The sequence below is a fragment of the Thermobia domestica genome, chromosome 16, assembly GCF_964235325.1.
Source record: "Thermobia domestica chromosome 16, izTheDome1.hap1.1, whole genome shotgun sequence".
NCBI lineage: Eukaryota > Metazoa > Arthropoda > Insecta > Zygentoma > Lepismatidae > Thermobia > Thermobia domestica.
Genome location: NC_137469.1, coordinates 60,495,444 through 60,515,240, shown reverse-complemented (window position 1 = coordinate 60,515,240; position 19,797 = coordinate 60,495,444). Strand labels below are relative to the sequence as shown.

Here is a 19,797-nt window from a genome sequence, read left to right as displayed (position 1 = left end):
TCACCACCACAATTTTCAACTGAATTTAAACCTGGGGAGTTTGCAAGCCTGACCAAGTATGAATATTCTCATGTAAACCGCTTTGAATCCTGTGAATATGACTGGTATAGCAGCTGGAACCACAACCTCCACGTACTGAGGGTGAAATGCTTGTTTGGGTTTTCGATGGCATCCGACGCTCAATGAAGCATTTCATGAATTACAACAGCCTATTGTCGGATTTTTATAGATCAGGCGTGAAACTCATCGGCGACCCGCCTGGGTTAAGATATTTTTACGAGCATCTCTTCATGTATACTAACTTTAGTAATCAAACAAAATTAGCACCCGTTCCCAATCACTGACTTTCAAAATGCTTAACTTTACCAAAAAAATGTACAAAATTTGTCAGTATTTACCAAAGCCAACGCATGGTGCAATAGGCGGCTGCACCAGGATTTTGGGTAGATCTTTATTTTCAGCTTCAAGAAACTCAGCCTCATTCTCATCAACCACAAACAAGGCAACTAAGCTTCCATTTAGCACACTAAGTATTTGTTCGGGGAGAACGGACTCTACGAAGATATTCAGCATCAACGAGGAGAAAGGAATTCTGGAAAGAAAAGAAAATATAAAACTATATTCCGATTTCACTAAATTAATTAAGGAATAAAAAAAAAAAGTCAATAAACCATAAAACTAAATTGAATGGTTACTACATTTACAACTTTGGTGATATATGTTTTAACAAAGTTCTAATTATCTATGTTTAGTTAAGCTTTTACTTAAATGATTATTCTATATTTACTAAGTACAACAGGTAGGCATAATACTGTATATGCCCTAGCGGCACAATGTGTCTAGCATCTACTGGAAATAAGACTTCTAACAAACACAGAAACAAACAAACTTTTAAATATAGGGGATGTCCAAAATGTTCATATTCAAACCTCCTCAGTGGCCTCAAAAACTTTGAATGGAAGCGCTTTCATTTTTATAACAATTCCAAAAGCTACGCCTCTAATCCCCCCTCCCTTTTTCTATTTTCATAGTTCACTAGCAGCGTTCACCCCGCTTCGCTGCGGTCACCCCGGAACGCAATAAACTTTGTTACTTAGATAATTTTTACTTTTTCGCTTTCAAATTGCAGTAAATGTTAACATTATAGCGCCTGTCATTTATGTTAACCCGCCGAGTGACCCGCTTCGCTGCGGTCACCCCGGAACGCAATAAACTTTGTTACTTAGATAATTTTTACTTTTTCGCTTTCAAATTGCAGTAAATGTTAACATTATAGCGCCTGTCATTTATGTTAACCCGCCGAGTGACACGGTCATGCGGGTTGCATATAAATACGTTTATTTTTATACCTATGATGAACTAATAACAAAGGATTTGTACGCTATGGACACTTGAATGGTCAATTATCTCAAGACACTGGTAATTAAAAATTAAAGTGATATGATAAAAACCATCTAGGGTCCAAATCCTAATAACCCCCCAAAAATAAAAGAAATTGGTTCAGCCGTATTAGCGTGATGAGGGAACAAAGGATTTGTACGTTCTCTTTTATAATATAGATTCATTAGGCAAGGTGACATCACACAGCCCCCAAAATGGGTATAAGCAGTGATAAAGTGCTTCCATTTGAAAGGATTTCTTATCCCACAACTGATTGATGATGATAACATACACACATTAGGCGATAATGCTCCTGCATACTTCACTACTAAAGAACAGTACTGTGAGTTTTCTTGTGGAGGATACTCGTGTGATGATGCAGGCTGCTCTGAATCAATTACTGAAGAAAACATCCAGTGTAGAAAACACCTGATTTAAAGTGGCCGCACGTACACCATTAAAGCACTAGATATATTATTAACATATTACGTGGCATTTTAACTAAACACTTGGATCTCACAAGGAACCCCTCTGAGTGCGAGGTCGGGAAAGCAAGAAATCGTTGGTGACATTAAAAGCCCCTTCCCATCAAATAACCGTATACAAAATATTAGCTGCTAATGATCACTACAGGGGGAACCGGGGGGCTCTATCAAAGACAGGCGCATGTGATGCAATTTCAGGAGGATGTGATGGACACGAGGGAGGTGGAAGGAATGTGAATTTTTGGAAATGAATAGACAAGGCAAAGATAAGGAATACGTATTTCATGGAAAAAGCTAGACAACGATAGGGCCGGGGCGAATACGCCCCGGAAGTGACTCACATTCGACGAAGTGAAGGAATGGTATCCGGTCACAGCAGAAGTTGAAAGACCAACTGGGAAACGTTGTTAAGGGCGACCGAAGCGCCACTGGGTACTGACGGCGAATGCGTGTTAGTAGTGGACAAGATGTAGACGGGTTCGCCCGAGAGATAGTCGAATAGAGTGGAAGATGCGGACAGTAAAACACGTGAACGGGCAGTAACGAATGTGGCAAATGCAACAGTGTAGTGCTTTGTTTGTGTGTAGCAAAAAAGGTAGGTGGCAATGGAAAGCGTTAATAAAGCTAATATTGCATGGTATTTGCAACAACAGTTACCAAAGTTGATATTTCGCGTGCCAAGAACAGAAGAGATATCCGATAAGGAAAAGGAAGTGGCTAATGAAATTCTCGCATTTTTACAGGACGATACAGTTGATTGCAAAATAGCAGATACTCTGGATTAAGACGACAACGTAGAGCTGGAAGCACATGAAGACGAGGCATATCATATGCACAGTGATACAGCAACCGATATTGTGGCGGGGTTGTCATCAGCAACATCAGATGGCACTATCCCCTCCCCACAAAGTAAACGGCGGAAAAAGGAAGCAATGCCAGTGGAAAAGATACAGACCATTATTACCTATATGAATGTATATCCACGTCATAAAAAGAAAACAATTATGAACAGATTTCGTATTAGTGAACAGCAATATAATCGATTAGTACATAAAAAATTACGGGGAGTCACAGGAGGATGAAGCAAGATTGTTACGACAACTGGCGTTCATGCGATTCAAAGAGGCTCGGGACGAATTGCACGATGTTCATGATAGTGATATACACGTTATGGGTTTTAATGTGCAGGTGATATTGGATACTCTGACTTTCAAGCAAGTAAAGAGTGGCTGGAGAAGTTTAAGAAACACTACAGAATAGGGAGACGTAAAATCACAAAATTTCAAACAAGGCGACAATGTGCTGATGAACAAACTACTACAACGTCCGTACAAGAATTTCTAAATGAGGTGAACGCACTGATTTCCACGTTCACAGAAACTGCGTTTTCAATGCAGACCAGTCAGGATTCGAAGAGGAAATGCATAAGAAAGGTACCTTGGCTATTCGTGGTATAAAGACAGTTGTGGCACGAGCAACGTTCATCAGTGCTTTGACGCACTCACACCATAATGCCAATTATTTGGTTAGATGGGGCGTTAGCAGGCAAATTATTTATTGTTCTGGGTGAAGTTGCGGGTTCTCTACTGCCCACAATTAGGCCCTGTGCGGACGAACTTACAAATGCATTAGGGAAAGTGTACGTCACTGCCAGCAAGTGGTAAAATGGGATTGCAGGAACTGCGACTTTGGTATGAACATTGCTTTTGGCCCATAGCTGGTGACAATAACTTGCTTCTGCTGGACTCCTGGTCTGCGTATAAAAAATCACGATATTCTCGATCAAACTATCCCTCCTGGAAAGTGTGTGACATTCAAATTCATTCCACCTGGAATCACTGGACAAATTCAGCCATTGGCTGTTTGTCTTTTTCGAGTGTACAAGACTTACTTTCGCACCATTTGCAGTTACGCTCTTTGGGATGCTTGTTTGCAGGAACAACTCCATGACCGACTGTTTCGGATTGACTGCATGCAATAATCTTTCATCAGTTCTGTTCACAACAATATACCAATATGATTCTGTACGCATTTCATAGAAGTGGCTACCAGTATGTTCGTCCTGAATGCTTTATAGCTCCAAAGGAGTTTGCCTTTGATCTCACCGAGATTACATTCTGGCTTGTGGCTTTTCCTTTTTTATTCGTTGCTCGTGGTGCAAGGTGGCAGTGTGTTTGCACCATTTCTTCAACATGACAGATGCACATTTTGTGACGTGCAACACGTATGTTCCATAGGAGTTTGGATTTTGCATTACCAATGGGACCTTGCTTTACATCCATGTCACCTATTTGAGGTAAGTACATTCCTAGTGGGTCACTGTTATTTTTCTCTGTATATATATACTGTGACTGTCTTAAAGTGATTTCGTTCCTTACTGTGGCCTGACGGTATTTCTATATTTGGACCCGCATGCAGCACTTCCGGGGCTTATGCCCGTGTCGTTGTTCAGTTTTTTCATGAAATACGTATTCCTTATCTTTGCCTTAACTATTCATTTCCAAAGATTCACATTTCTTCCACCTCTTTCGTGTCCATCACTTCCTCCTGAAATTGCATCACATGCGCCTGTCTTTGATAAAGCCACCCCCCCCTCCTCCTGGTTCCCCCTGTGGTGGCCATTAGCAGCTAATATTTTGTATATGGTTATTTAATGGGAAGGTGCTTTTAATGCCACCAACGATTTCTTGCTTTCCCGACCTCGCACTCAGAGGGGTTCCCCGTCAGTATGATAAACTGCCTTCGTATGTCGCGCGTATATTATCAGACATGTAGAAATAATGTCATGTTAAGGGCTGCAGATGCCAACTGAAACATTTTCTAACAGGGCCCTATAGTCATTTGAAGAACTGTTATAGTGGACGAAATCTGGGTCCATCAGCTTGAGCCTCATGAATCGAAAGACCATGATGTGGAAACAACCACCTTCAAGAACATACTCGTCGCTACATGATTAACTTGATTAATTGAATTTTAATGGGAACGTCAGCATCGAGGCTGGCTGTCCCCGTCACGATCAACATGACTGCTCAAAAAATACGGATTGTGGTAAATAAAATTTTAAAACGAATATATTAAAATATAAGAAAAAAAATGCTGCAAAATAATATAAAAACATAGAAAAAAGAAAATAATAAATATATATGAGAATAACAAATATATAACATTAACAATAAAGAGTAATAATAGTAACAAGAAATAAAACATAAAACAATAACAAGAAATAGTAATAATAATAAAAAATCAAAATAAAAGATAAAAATACAACAAGAATAAAAAGGCAAATACATAAAAAAAATTCAAGGGAACGTAAGCAATACTACAAGCGTGCACAAAACGCTCAACACTATCAATATCATTGCCCAATACATGGTCTAGTGTAAGCAGCAGTCCCTGAAGCTCTCTGAGATCTGAGTATTCAGGACATTTGACAAGAATGTGCTGAATACTCAGTGGGACAATACATTCCTCACAATACGGACGATTCAAACCACGCACCAAATAACTATGAGTCAGACCAAAGTGTCAGATACGTAAACACATCAGGGGCACATCATCTCGACGACGAGAGCGAGTTGATATGTGTCCATTCTCCAAGGCGTGGCTTAATTGCGTGAAGTTTATTTTCTTTTGCCAGGTTCCATTCTGCCTACCAATGAGAGCGCATCAAAGTATGGAAATAGCTACAAAGATCAGAGCGAGGAAGACTATGCTCCAATACAACCTCGGTCAAAATGGCATGCTTGCAGCTGTGTTAGTACGTTCGTTCCTCCCAATGCCGACATGACTCAGCACTCCAACGGCGACACAGTCCTGTTGATGTAGTTAATGGCATCTCACAAGAATGTCTTAAACGAGGACGTGCTTACTGAAGACATTCTGTAGGCTCATAACTACGCTCTGCGAGTCGGTGCAAACCAGCACATGACGTAATGAAAGCGTAAGCGAATGGTCGAGGGCAGGCTTAATTAGTTAATTCAGCAGTATATACTATATGATTAGCGTATAGTCTTTTGCACAGAATTGGGTTTGATTCCCGTGGGAGTTCATGTGGTTCGGATCCCATGTTAAGGTATAAGTTCACGTTTCATACAGCCATGGTGCTGAACAGGATGATAAACAACAAATCAATCAACCGAAAATGTGCCGTGCACAGACTTAAGAGACTAGAAAAATGAAGGATTTGTTTGTATGGGAATATTTGCATATACCGTTTATCGATTATATACTATGCTTCTACAGTGACAGGTTACTACTACGAGCATCCAATCAAAGAGAGTGGAATTGCGACACGTTATTTAGATATTTATAGGGAACGACCCAAGTCACATCTCTAAAATAAAGCAAGATGACATTTGATAAGCAGGACTCCAAATACTTAAGTTCCCACCCCACCATCTGACTTGGTCTGGTCTCAAATAACTATTCTGTGTTCCAGAACTCAAGGAACATCATTAAAACGTCCACAAACTTTCCGGTGATGAAGACGCCATGGATGAAGTTGACCAATGGTTACAGGTGAATAAGGAAACGATTTTCTATACATACATTCAGCTGATACTGAAGCAACAGAAAAAGTTCTCTGACATCCAGGGAAACTGTATGGAAAATTAATAATGAAAACACGTCATTTGCAAGGTCAGGACACGAATTGTTTGGACACTCTCTCGCACATGCTGACTGAAATAGAAATAATACAGGAATCTTTTTGAAAACTATCTACTTTGGTTAAAAAAATCTATTGTAATATGATGTTATAGACACGTCACATGCACAACACTCTAATTGCTTTTTTTTTTTTTTTTTTTTTCGTTGCCGAGCCAAACCACGATTGTACAAGAAAACAAGTACAACATCCACAGTGTAAAAAGTGCACAAAGCGCTCGGTTATGTCACTTGCTACCATTTTTCTAGTTTTTTTTTTCCCTTTTATCTCAGGCTTTCCAATGCTAATGAAAAAAAATATAGGAAGTCACGACGAAAAAATATAGGAGGTTTCGTGAAGCTGTGAAAAAGGAATATTTCAATTACTTCCTTGAACATTTTAAAAGAACAAGGAACAAGGAAACTCATAATAATATTTCTATCTATTGGAAGGAACATTAGATCCATCACTTTCCAGCATGAAGAACTTGTTGTGAGGCATTTTAGATGTGTTAATAGTTTTCGCAATAGCTTGAAAACAATCTGAAAATGTAGCGTACCCCAAAAATGCACTGTCCAGGTTATGAGTAACAACACAATTGGTTAAAGAAGAAATATATCGAATGTGAATATCGAACTGTTTATCAATTGCTGCGTTGTTGTTTCATCTACAGCAAGACTGAAGAAGTTACCAGAAGTTTTAACATCGTACAAGTTTTTCATGGAAATAGTTGTAAAGTAAAATGGGATGTTCTACCAGGTATCTTTCCTTATAAAGTTAACCCTGTACGCTCAATAGATGTCACTGAAACAGAAAACTGGATATCAGAATAGGAATGACTGAACAGAAAACGCAGAAATGACACTGGAATACTGAAAACGCTACGGGAAGACGCAGAAATACCGTTTACCCTTCCTGAAACAACTATCTGAAATGTAAAATAAAATCTAAAATGTAAACATTCTGCAGCTGGCGCTTTTAAGGTAAGATTTGACTATGTGTAACATATTCTACTATTGTTTGCCTACAGTTAGTGCAAAAAAGTATTGATACACCTAAATAAATTATTTATAAATCTTTAAAATCACTACTCCACACAACTTTTTAATGAATATGACGAAACTATTTTTTTTTTTTTTATTTTGTAGGTGTATGAATACATTTTGCGCTAACTGTATATTGTTTGGTGTAATTATCTTTAGGCAATGAGCAGGAAAGGACGAAACACAGAAGAGTCTCCATTCAAACACCCTACTGTGGAGAAAAAGGCCCTCCAACCAACCACACCTTACTTCCTTATGTTATTTACACAAGTGGAAGTAGCAATGTCACAAAAATATAGGAGATTTCGTTGAAAGATTTCGTTGAAATATAGGAGTTTATAGGTAGAGACGCAAATATACAGGAAAAATAGAATTGGAAAGCCTGTTATCTACACCCGACCTTGACTTACTCGGAAACTCAGTGCTTCTGAGTTTAAGGCTTTCTGTGTGTGTGTGTGTTTCTGTACATATCATCACATTACATCTACATTGATGCTTAAACACCCATTTTTCACTCTCATCACATCAAATGTAATCTGGCTCCTGTTCTGGCTATTCGTGGAACAAGTATCTAACCCTCCAAATCATCCATCTATTCAACACGTTTCGGAGATTTTCCTCTTCCCCAACCTTACCTACAAACAATTCAATTGTGCAAAAATCAAAGTCACACGAAGAAACGCCCGTGCTTCAGAAAAGAAAAGGAAGACACGTACGATCTTAATTTTCTATAACATACTCGCCCTACAACACTCTCCATAGGCTTTTTTTTTTTTTTTTTTAATGATGATTCATGTCTATTATATGTTACTTTAGGGTTATTATTATTAGTAGTATTTTGTTTTCCAAAATAGAATGCTTCCAGCTGAGGTCAATTCTACTATATGCTTTAGATCTATTGGAAGAATATCAAAAGCCTCTTCGTAGCTACCTGGATAGCGTACACGCCTTTGGTGTGCGAGACCCGGGTTCGATTCAAGGCAGGAGCTCATTTTGTTCGGATCCCACACTAAACTGTAGGTCCACGTCACATATCACCTCGCTGTTGAATACAATGGCATTTCTCCCTGTAATATTTGTACTTAAAATATCAGAATTTAAAGACTGCCTTCAAAATGAAACATCATTGGAGCCCCGAAAGCCAGTTTCACAGCCACTGTCGATGACATTTCCCTGTAGCAGAATTCCAGAGCTGTCATTCTTCAGTATTCTATCAATACACTTTTCCAGAATGTCTAGCAGATTATGGGAACTGAATGACAAGATCTGCTACAAATTCATTCCTACTTCCTTTTCTATTTCAATCTGATAACGAAGAAAGAAGAGTATTGAAAACTCAGCTCTTTTTTCTCAGTCGAAAGTTTTATTTGATTTAATTTTCAGTTTAACGTCCTTTCCAGCAGCGAGGCTATATCGGACGTGGACCTACAGCTTAACGTGTAATCCGAACCATATGAGCTCCCACCGGGAATCGAATCCGGTTCTCCCACGTTAAAGGTGCGTACGCTAACCGCTTAGCCACGACGGAACTCGTCAGTCGAAAGTTCTATTGAAACAAAAAGTACGTTCTCTGTCTCTTTGAAGCTTTTCTTGCAGGGTTAGGTAGCGAAACATAGTACATAGATGCAATATACAATTTCTGAAAGGAAAGTGATTTTTTTAAAATTTTATTTTATTGTACAGACACCATTTCGTACTTACTTGTAAGGAGTAACTTCCGAGAGAGCGTAGGACGGCGGCTTCACCATCTGACTCAGGTACGACAACACAACAATTTCTCTAAGTTTTGATGGCGCAAACCCCCTGCAATTACAATTTTAAACAATCAATTCGTTTAGACGTAACAGCTTACAATGAATTACTTACAAATGAGTTTCTAGTACACAGGACACTACTTCCTACGAAAAAAGTCATGCGCGTACATGACTATTACATGTTTTTAATCAGCAAGTTCAATGATCCTTTCGTACCAGCGTGTTTAATGATATTATATGATTAACACTGTACAGAATGGCCAAGTCACCGTGCCTCTGAATTTTTGTTTAGTCTAACTGATCTATATATGTATACATGTCATTGCGCTCCATAAACAAAGTAAGACAAGCCCACATTTTTCGTGACCCGGAACGAAGCATTTCTGGTAAAGCAGTGCGAAAATTCCTTCAGTAGGATTGTTCTCTTGTGTTATACCAATAACTGCTCCTTGATTATTCTCCAGACAGAAATATCCGAAGTGGTAAATCAGGACTTCTCGGCGGTCATCATAACGGTCAGGTAAAATTAAAGAATCGGGCTAATCCTCTAACATAAACAATTCTCTGGACTAGAAAGCCAGCATTAACGGTGAAGAGGTCCGATGTGCTAAACACACATCACCCCAATGGCATGGGTACAACAAGCCAACTAGTATGCACTGGTTCCATAAATACTGTTGCGCCAGTAAATTATTTTATTTTTACATCTCTAAATAAGATAAACCTGATCGTCGTATTTTATTATCTTCAAGGCAGGAATCTCACTGTTTCAAAAACCAGAAACAAGACCCGTTTCGTTAGATACTACCGATCTGTGTAGTACTGGACAGTGGGAGAGGTCTTTGAGAAAAGAATATATTTAATGTGTTCCGTCTAAGTCTATTTCGATATCAAACTTTTCCTCAACTTAAATAAAACCTTAGTTCTTGAATCAGCCATTTACAAAAATAGCTACAAGTAATTATAATTGTAAAATTATTTATTGATTGAAGTATCTGAATTATAATTAGGTATCTGACAAAGAAAGTTGATATGATAAATAATAAATATTATGTTAAATAATACATAAATAATGTACGATTTAAAAAAAAGTCCATAAAACACACATATAAAAAGAAACTATTTTACTCCTGATAAATAGTTTTGCTTCTGAATTTGTAAAGTAACTTAACATAAAAAATAAAAATGAAATAAATAAATAAATAGCTTATTTAAAAATCCGTTACGTCTTTCAACAGTTGTTCCAAATCGGGAAACTTTATTGGACATTCGAAATCTATCGGACGAGTTTACAGACTAATATGAAAATCAGGGACGGTCCCAATAGAACGGACGTCTGGAAGTCTTACATCGGAAATACGGTGACTTCCAGCACTAAAGAAACGTACTGAAGAGGAATAATAATAATAATAATAATAATAATAATAATAATAATAATAATAATAATAATAATAATAATAATAAATGCATTTCACTGTCGTCAAGGAATTGTGATTTCTGAAATAGAATTACACACACACAGACAAATTAATATCTTTATTTTAGTTTATACTGTAATACAATGTATGCTATTCTAAAACTTCACTACTCTTGAGAAAAAACAATAAGTCAGGCAAAATATACTGCAACTGTTAAATTAGAATGTGTCAAAATGAACATAGTCGATAACACTCAATTCCGCAGAGACTGTTAACCTGCTTCAATTAACCTTCCAGATTCAATTCATAGTAGCAGAACATAATTTTCAGTGTTATCCAAGCAACGTGAGGCAGGGACGTACACAGGAGTGTTTTTTTCGGGAGGGATCCAAAGCTTTTCAGGGGGGGGGGGTTAAACACATATTCAGGCTAAATTATATTAAAAGTTGTAAAATTTCCCCTAAAATTAGACTAAATTTACAAAAAAAGTCCGGATTTGGGGGGTCCGGACCCCCAGGACCCACCCCCTGCGTACGTTCCTGTCGTGAGGCAATGTGGAGCCTGTTTGAATTATGAGTTATCAAATTCGGTTCGAAGCAACAAACAATAATTGTGAACGCCGACGCATTCACCACGCATTACTAAGTTGCATGAGCGCTACTCGGCTGTCGTACGCTGAAAAGCAAGGAAAGTTATTCTAAATCCATAGAATCGTTTAACTAACGAACAAGAACTTTAGGAATGATTAAAAAAAACCATCTAAAAATGCGATCTTGCCCAATAATAAGGTTTTGGATCAGGAGCCACAAAATTTTTGAACGGTCTCTAAATCGAGTTTTCGTACTTTTTACGGAATAAGCACATGACATCATACTGAGTTAAGTGATAGTTTGGGTTTGGCTACATTATATGTAGTTCTCCAGATAAAGGCCTACAAGGAAATTTTTTCCTGAAGTATATTGGATCATTTGATCCAAAAATTGTACAAAGAAAAGAAAACCTTGGGCAAAACGATCGTTAGTCAATGCAGCTCAATAAATAAATACATAAAAAATTCTTTAAAAAAAAAAAAAATCAATATTTTAGCGTCTACACTATATGTTGTCAGTTTATATTCTAGTGGACAGTTGTTTTATTACTGTGGGAATCGTCAGCTGCTAAATCGGAATTTATAATTTTGGTAACTTTGACATTCTTCAGATTTTTTTTTCTGAAAATCAGACTCATGCTTTTACTTCAAAGACATTTGGATTGCCTGTTTTCTTACATTTAAAGTACTTACAAACGTGAATCACGAACGCGAAATGCGTAATTACAACTTAATTCATTATGTTGTGATCAGTAAAACTTACCAGTAGTCGACTTGATGTTTTACATATGCTATGTAGTCAGGGCATTGGCACTTTCGGCCAGTTTCTGGCTATCCAGAAAGGATGAGTCATGATAAGGGCCTTTTTCTGCCTAGCAATGGATTGTTATAAAAGTTTATACTTGTAATCTACACAATATTCTGCGTCAAACATCGTTTAGATTATGTTAAGATCATTTCCGGTTGTCCCTGTAAAGCGTCCAGAAGTTACTCCTCACTCAAACCTTCGAAAAGTCGTTGTTAGTAAGTAATCAATGGATTTGCATGGAAAGCGCCAACATTACGGAAAAATTCGTAATAATAATAAGTTCCGCTGATAAAACGACATAAAATAACTGAATAGCAAGACCACAGATGTATTTATTACACTATGAAGGCAACTTGTTTAGGAAAAAGCGTTCCGTGAACCTGTATTTCCCATCAATATTCTTTTTCGAAGTTGTAGTAAGAATAGAGCGGACACTCAGAACAACACCAAAAATATGTCAAACTGTAGTCTGATATGTCTACTTAAATGTATTACAAAATCAGTTTGTTTTGGAAATCCGCTATGTATAAAAATAAAACTTTGTATTTACGTCTAATATGAATCCACAGTGAAGAAAGAAAAAAAAAAAGTGCAAATAAACCACGAAAGGAAAATATTGCAAGAGCTAGAACTGCGTCTCTATGCTAACCATAACGCCGGTTTGTTATTCCCTTCTACTCGTGCTGTTCGGGACGAGGGACACATTCTTCCTGATACGCACACAACGTGGTGTTGAACACACTTAAATGCCGTTATGGTCGGTTAGTCTTAGTCCGAACCAGCAGTCAAAAGGAAGATGAGAATAATGGCAGATAATGTCATTGTGATATATACGAGCGTAACTATATAGTGTGGATAGTATAGATAGCAATTACATTGTTCATTTCTTTTTTGTATGGACTATTAGTCAACAAAAGGCTCTCTTCGAAGACAGTGTGTATTAGAGTGTATAAGTGTGGATAATTGCCATCCAAGGTGTGTGGATATAATACTGTTATGCAGAATGCCCTCAAAATCGAAGACAGTGAAATGTGTACAGTGCAGTAAACATTTGAAGAACGCGAAACTAAGGAGACATGTTTACCGAACATATACAACGGGATGTTGAACTAAAGAATTCGTGTGCTTTCACTGCTACAAAGAGATTTCAAAGAAACCTGAAACTACCGATGCCGACTGCTACAATCTGATTAAAGTCTGCCCAGGTCAATGCGCTGTTTCTTTACGTCAGAGACGAAATACGCAATACCCAAAACGACCCTAGGACTGCTCTTGGTTGAACTGAGAACAGAACTGTCGTTGGGAGTCATTGGAACTCTTATCGGAATCACAAAGCAACAGTGCTCACGAGCAATTCACAAAGCCAGGTAAGTTCTAATGACGTGTATTGTTCCCTTACATCTCGGATTCAAACATATGACACGTGACAACTTCAGTCAAGAGCACACCAAACCAAACACATGATGGCGGACTGGACAGATGTGGAGTTATTGTGGTCGATGGAACCTACATATACATTGAGAAGAGCTTGAACTATGTGTTCCAGAGGCGCTCGTTTAGTATGCACAAACATCGTCCTCTTGCCAAACCTATGATGATCGTCGGCAGTGACGGGTATGTGTTCTGTGTTGGGTCCTTACTGGGCTAAAGATTCCAATGTAGCGATTATGGACAAAATAGTACGTGCTGATGTTGAAGAGATGCGTGCCTGGTTAAAAGAAGACGATGTATTCGTAGTAGACCGGGATTTTAGAGACTCATCGTACCTACTGGAAGACCACGGATTCCATAGTCAAGTCCTGTGCTTCCTTTCAAAAACGCAGAAGCAACTGCAACAATGAAGGCCAACCGGTCTCGTATGGGAACAAAAATAAAATGGGTTATCGAATCCGCAAATTCCAGAATGAAGAGATGGAAGGCCCTGGAACACATTATGCCTAATACTCAAATTCCATTTATTGAGGACTATGTACGGATTGTTTGTATGCTTTGCAACACATTTCGGGCTCCACTCATGCTTGACACATCCAATGACGAGTACATTGTACGAAGGATGAGGGCTTTTCTTCATATATATATATATATATATATAAAGTAAACGACAAAGATTGGGACCACGAGCGCAGCAAAATGAAATGGGCTCCGATGGATACGGCAAATCTTCCGAACCTTCCTGTATTATCCTAAGAGATGCTGCGTGAACTAACTCTCGGCGTATACCAGCTCTTAAGAAGCAAAAAGCTATACTGGGGAGCATGTGAACACTGTAGGCGCCTATGAATTTTTCTTAATCAGCAAGATGATGGTCATGTTAAAATCCAGTATCGCCGTATGGGTTCCTGCATCTACACTCGTTGCTGATATCCTGGGATGGTATTGCCAGTGCAAGACCGGTGCCAGGGCTAACTGTGCTCATGTAGCTTCGGTTTTGTGATACTTTTGAGTTTCGCAGGCACGACCCAACTACATTCCATGCACCTGCATCGTATGAGGAATACGCCGACGATGCCCAGAGTAAGGTGGATGATGATTGGACTGACGATGCAGAAGACGATTAAACATTCTTCAGGACGATATTTAATCCCGATGTCTTCACATATTTTCCTTTAATAGTTTATTCTTTGCACAATTAATTTTGTTATTGCTTTCCTGTGGATTCATATCATACATGCGACTTAAAGTGTAAAGTTTTATTTTTATACATAGCGGATTTCCAGAACAAACTGATTTTGTAGTATGTTCAAGTAGGGATATCAAACTACTATTTAGCACATTTTTGGTATTGTTCCGAGTGTCCGTTCTATTGTTACTACAACTCCGAAAACGAATAGTAATGGCGAAATAGAGGTTCACCGAACACACTTTTTCCTTAACAAATTGCTCTCATAGTGTAATAAATACATCTGTGGTCTTGCTATTTAGCTATTTTATGTCGTTTTATCAGCGGAACAAAATATTATTACGAATTTTTCCGTCATGTTGGCGCTTTCCACGCGAATCCGTTGATTACGTACTAACCACAACTTTTCGAAGATTGGAGTGAGGGGTAACTTCCGGACGCTATACAGGGACAACCGGAAATGATTTCAACATAATCTAAACAATGTTTGACGCAGAATATTGTGAAGATTATAGGTATAAACTTATTTACAATCCATTGCTACGCAGAAAATGGCCCTTATCATGACCCATCCTTTATCGTTATTATTAATTAACTAGATCCCCAGTTTATGTAACCTAAATTACAAAAAATTGTGTCCCACTAGGGATCATTCTAAAATACTGACAGGAAAAAAAAACTAATAAATTACGATCTTCCAGTTTTCTTACCAGGCATTATTAGGATGTTTTCCTGACTCTGCTTTTGAGTCTATACTATGGAATACATAGTTAAGTTCCTCGTGCGGACCAGATGTTGAACTCCAGCTGCCGTTATGAAACCATACACTAAATACTGACAACTCCATGGGGAAATTATTCTTTTTCGATCGGCTGTTGATCTGAATTAAATGTGTGGGATTTACCATACGGATCACGTCAACCGTCAAATCTACACCCATACCTGAAATGAAAATACACCTTGCTAGAAAGCTATCCATTTATTCTTACTATTTTATTATTTCTCATTAAATCATTTATTACCAAAGTTGTTGGAATTTTCCACAGCTCCAAAATCCCCTCCCCCTTTTTGTGATAAAATCCACAATGAAACAAAAAATAAAGTAAACACTTCAAAAAACATACTTCAAAACCAGGGGCGTCATTTAGGAGGACAGGAGGGGCAATCCCCCCAAGAGTTTGACGATTACATATACTTTAATCGATTGTCTACTAATATACTAGTACAAAACATGAACGTCTTATGTCGGTGGTGCTCTTACCCCCCTCAAGTGAAGTCTGAAATGACGCTCCTATTTAAAACCTGGAGATTGAAATAATTATTTAAATGTGTTTATAATTACTTATTCAATTGTGTCTTTTAGTACATGCCTAGTTCCAGAATTGACTTAAAATACGTATCAAAAGATCATCACCAGAACAGAATACCATTGAAAAAAATGTTTAGAAATCATGCGTATAATGAATGTTGTTTGCGCTCAATCAAATTTGTTGTAGCAGTGTTTAACTGTAATCTATTATATAAAAATGAAAAGGGCTTTGTTTGTAATTGCATCACGCGAAAACGGAGAAGTCATTTCAAATGATTTTTTTTCCCCCTGTAGTTCTCATACGTCAAATTGGATTTTTATCATGTTAGTTTGAAATCTTTAAGTTTTACGTCCCACGGTTATGCCGGTTAGGCTAAAGGAGACGGTGATGATGAGAGATGAGTGAAATGTGGAATGAAGAAAGTGGGAGGAAACGGAAGAACCCCGGGAAAACTCACGAGCACGGTGTTTGTCCACCACAAAGTCCACACGGCGCGAGCTGGGATCGAATCAGGGATCCCAAGCACCGGAGGTGAACGCTCTACCACTGAGCCACCGCGCCCCCTTATGTTAGTTTGATTAAAACGTGTCCTGTAAGACGGGATATTTTTAAACAGGTTATTAATTGATCGTAAAAACTAATTAGATTCCACTACGTTGATCTCATTGCATTTTTGAAGGCACGATGAACTAAATGAAGCTTACAAGAACCAATATCAAGAAGAAGTTGTTGATCAGCTGATTCAAAGTTTAAGTGTTCTTGAAAAACCTGGACACTTTTAAGTTGACGCTGATCATCCATGGACATCTGAATTTTTTTTCTCATACTTAAACCCTGTAGTGCAGCTTTTAATCCATTTAAAAGGTCTTCATGGCTTAAAATACCGATGTCAAATAAATGATTTTCATGTACTGATTATCCCAAAAAACGCAAGCCAACGTCCACTTGTTCCTCTTGTGATATTTCATTCAAACTTTCGTCGTAATATACTACAAAATATGTCCATCTCTCCACTTTATTCTTACAGCTACTTTTCAAATACGGTCGAAGATCGTACTTAGTGTTTATTCTTTAGCATTATTTATTTCACATTTAAAATTAACGCAACGAGTCAACGGCTACCCGTATAATTCTAGTCTCATACCGAAATTTCAGTATAATTTACGCTTTTCCCATAAGTTGGAGATTCTTTAGCAATGAGACTGTGTACTAAACAGAGTGTTTAATAAGATATGACCCAAAATCATTATTTACTCTGGAACTTTAATGTTTGTTTCCACGTGTAATATGCTCGAAAGAGGAGCAATGTATACATCAATCGATAGTTATAATTTAATTTCTGAACAGGAGTTTAAAGTTGAAAAGTTAAACCAAGAGTAAAAAAGCAGTGTCTAAGAGAGTCTGTCACATTGTTAACGCAAACAGAAGAATTGTTAAACTTTCAGTTCTGTCGTAAATAAATTGCAGCATTTTTCATTTTTCCAGCATAATAACAACTTTATCAAAAGACCTTATTCCAATTTTAGAACCCTTACACTAGAAGTTCAAAATATGTTTATAAAGTGTTTCGATCTTCATGTTATCGACTTAACCTGCTGAATAAGGCGACAAAGCTAATGGTCGAAATCATACAGGAAAACCTACAGACACCATCAACGTAGTAAGTCTTTTATTTATCTCTTTAATAGTTTGATTAAAAATGCGTAAATTTAGCTGTCCTTAAGTATATATTAAGACTATAATTTTTCTTATCTTCTTAATAAAATTCTAGTACTTTTAACAAAAGTTTATTCCTTATCATAAGAGGGGAAAAAATCACACACCTGTACAGAAGCCCATTGTATTCACAAACCATGGAAGTTGAGAAAGGCGTGAATCCGATTTACAGTGATTGATTATGTACTGAGCGCACTCAATATAACGAGACGGACATTGTGCTATGTTAACTTCGCCAACGTAGACCATCCTAAAAAAATAAAGAGTAAAAGATAAGTCAAGATTAGTGCTAGTCTGCAATAATACTATAGTTAAAATGTCGAAGGGGCATAGACTCTTCACTACACAAATAAAAATGCACGTTTATCAAATGAAGTCAATTGTCGAACTTCCAACATTGCTGGGAACATAATGCCTCGGATATAAAGGGTAAGCCATTTGGGACAGTCCCAACTGCCGAAAACGTGGTCAAAATTCGAAAACATAATTTAATCTTTCTAAAACTCTATACTTAAAAGGTTTATGATATTGCTGATTTGGAATTTGATGTTTTTTTTTTCTTTAAAAACATATTTACACTAATTTTATTTCAATCAAAATTGGTATGGGATGTTTCCGAGGTCAATGATTTCGATTTTTTTTTTTTTTTTTTTTTTTGAAAAGAAAATGGCGGACTTAAAATGGAAAAATATATAAGAAAAAGTGGTATTTCAGGGAATTTCGAGGTCACTGATTTTGAATTTATACATTGCTACTGAAATTTTTGGATAAGACAAATGGACAACCATTTGTTGTTATACATTTATGATGATGATTTAGTAAGTGAAAAACTGTTCAGTTTTGCATGTTTTAAGTTTTGCTTTTTAAATTATAAACGATTAAAAAGTTTCAAAAAAATGTAAATGTTCCAAAAATTTAAGAACAAATTTTATTGTATTTTATTCACATATTTGAAATTTATTTACTTTCAGACATTGATTCAACTTGAGAAAATTAAAATAATTACAAATACAGCGAAATAGAGCCTGATTATTGTCCGTTCACTCTGGGATGGATAATTGTTTACAAACAACAATTGTAGTGCGAGCGTCAAAAGCTTGCTTCTCAAACCTAAATGGTTAATTCAGGAATGTACCTACTTCTGCACCGTCATGGAACAATTACTATTACTACATAAATTGCTACTTTTGAGATGACTGAGACATTAACGTTATGACAAATCGAGTTAGTTATTATACAATATAATCTTACATATAATGCCCACTCAATTTTGTACAAGTATTCTTGTTCGAAAGTGTGTGAAAACTTTGTACGACTGGCAATATTGGGATGTTGCAGTTTGTGTTGTAAACAATAAACAGAGAGAGCAAAGACCGTTATGTTCGCTGGACAGCGTTGTTTTCATAACAAGGCGACAGAAACTTATTGTACTGATTGTAAACAGAGGCTGGGAATTTCGATGCGAGTGTGGGTGGAAATATTCTCGCCACATATTGCCTGTTGGTGAAGGTTTGCAATGGTGCAAACTGCCAAGTCTAGAATTTCATACTAACTGAACGAGCTTAGAAGGAGAATTATGGTGCAATAATTATGACTAACAACCATAGACTTAAAGTACTGGGAAATAAAGCATGCTGCTGTAAGAAGAATAAAATACACACTGAATTATGTGTTCAAAGCACAGTATAAAGCGAATTTTAACATGTAAACATTTTTAAGTAGTACAGATTTGCCCACACTGTCTGGGTACCCTTACCAGACACTGTCCAACACAAAAGGAAGGCATTAAAATAGGTAGATCGAGCATGGGCATGAACCGGCTCGGGCCAGTCTTTCCCTCAGTCCCACTAGGTAAATGTCTAGATGGTAGCTTCTGTAAAGCCAGAGTTGGACTGAACGCTGAGACTTCAGAATTGGCGGGAGATATATTCTGCCAGAATATTATGTTGTCAACACCTTCGCAAATATTGTGATCATGGGTTCCAATATCTTTTTCTCGTTTTATGACTGTTTAAATTCGTTATAAAAT

The 19,797-nt window shown here is 37.4% G+C and overlaps 1 protein-coding gene across 2 annotated transcripts in view; it reads right to left on the bottom strand.

Moving 5' to 3' along the window:
- Positions 1 to 19,797, bottom strand: part of LOC145673078 (uncharacterized) — a 49,417-nt gene that overhangs the window by 3,500 nt on the left and 26,120 nt on the right. Inside the window, exons 5-8 of one of the 2 annotated variants that reach the window (XM_081742429.1) lie at positions 17,876 to 18,018; positions 15,453 to 15,684; positions 9,255 to 9,356; positions 399 to 592 (exon numbers count right to left, since the gene is read on the bottom strand). In XM_081742429.1, coding sequence (XP_081598555.1) covers positions 399 to 592; positions 9,255 to 9,356; positions 15,453 to 15,684; positions 17,876 to 18,018 — 671 coding nt within the window. The remainder of the gene's footprint in view (positions 1 to 398; positions 593 to 9,254; positions 9,357 to 15,452; positions 15,685 to 17,875; positions 18,019 to 19,797) is intronic. The other variant, XM_081742430.1, reaches the window with a different exon arrangement.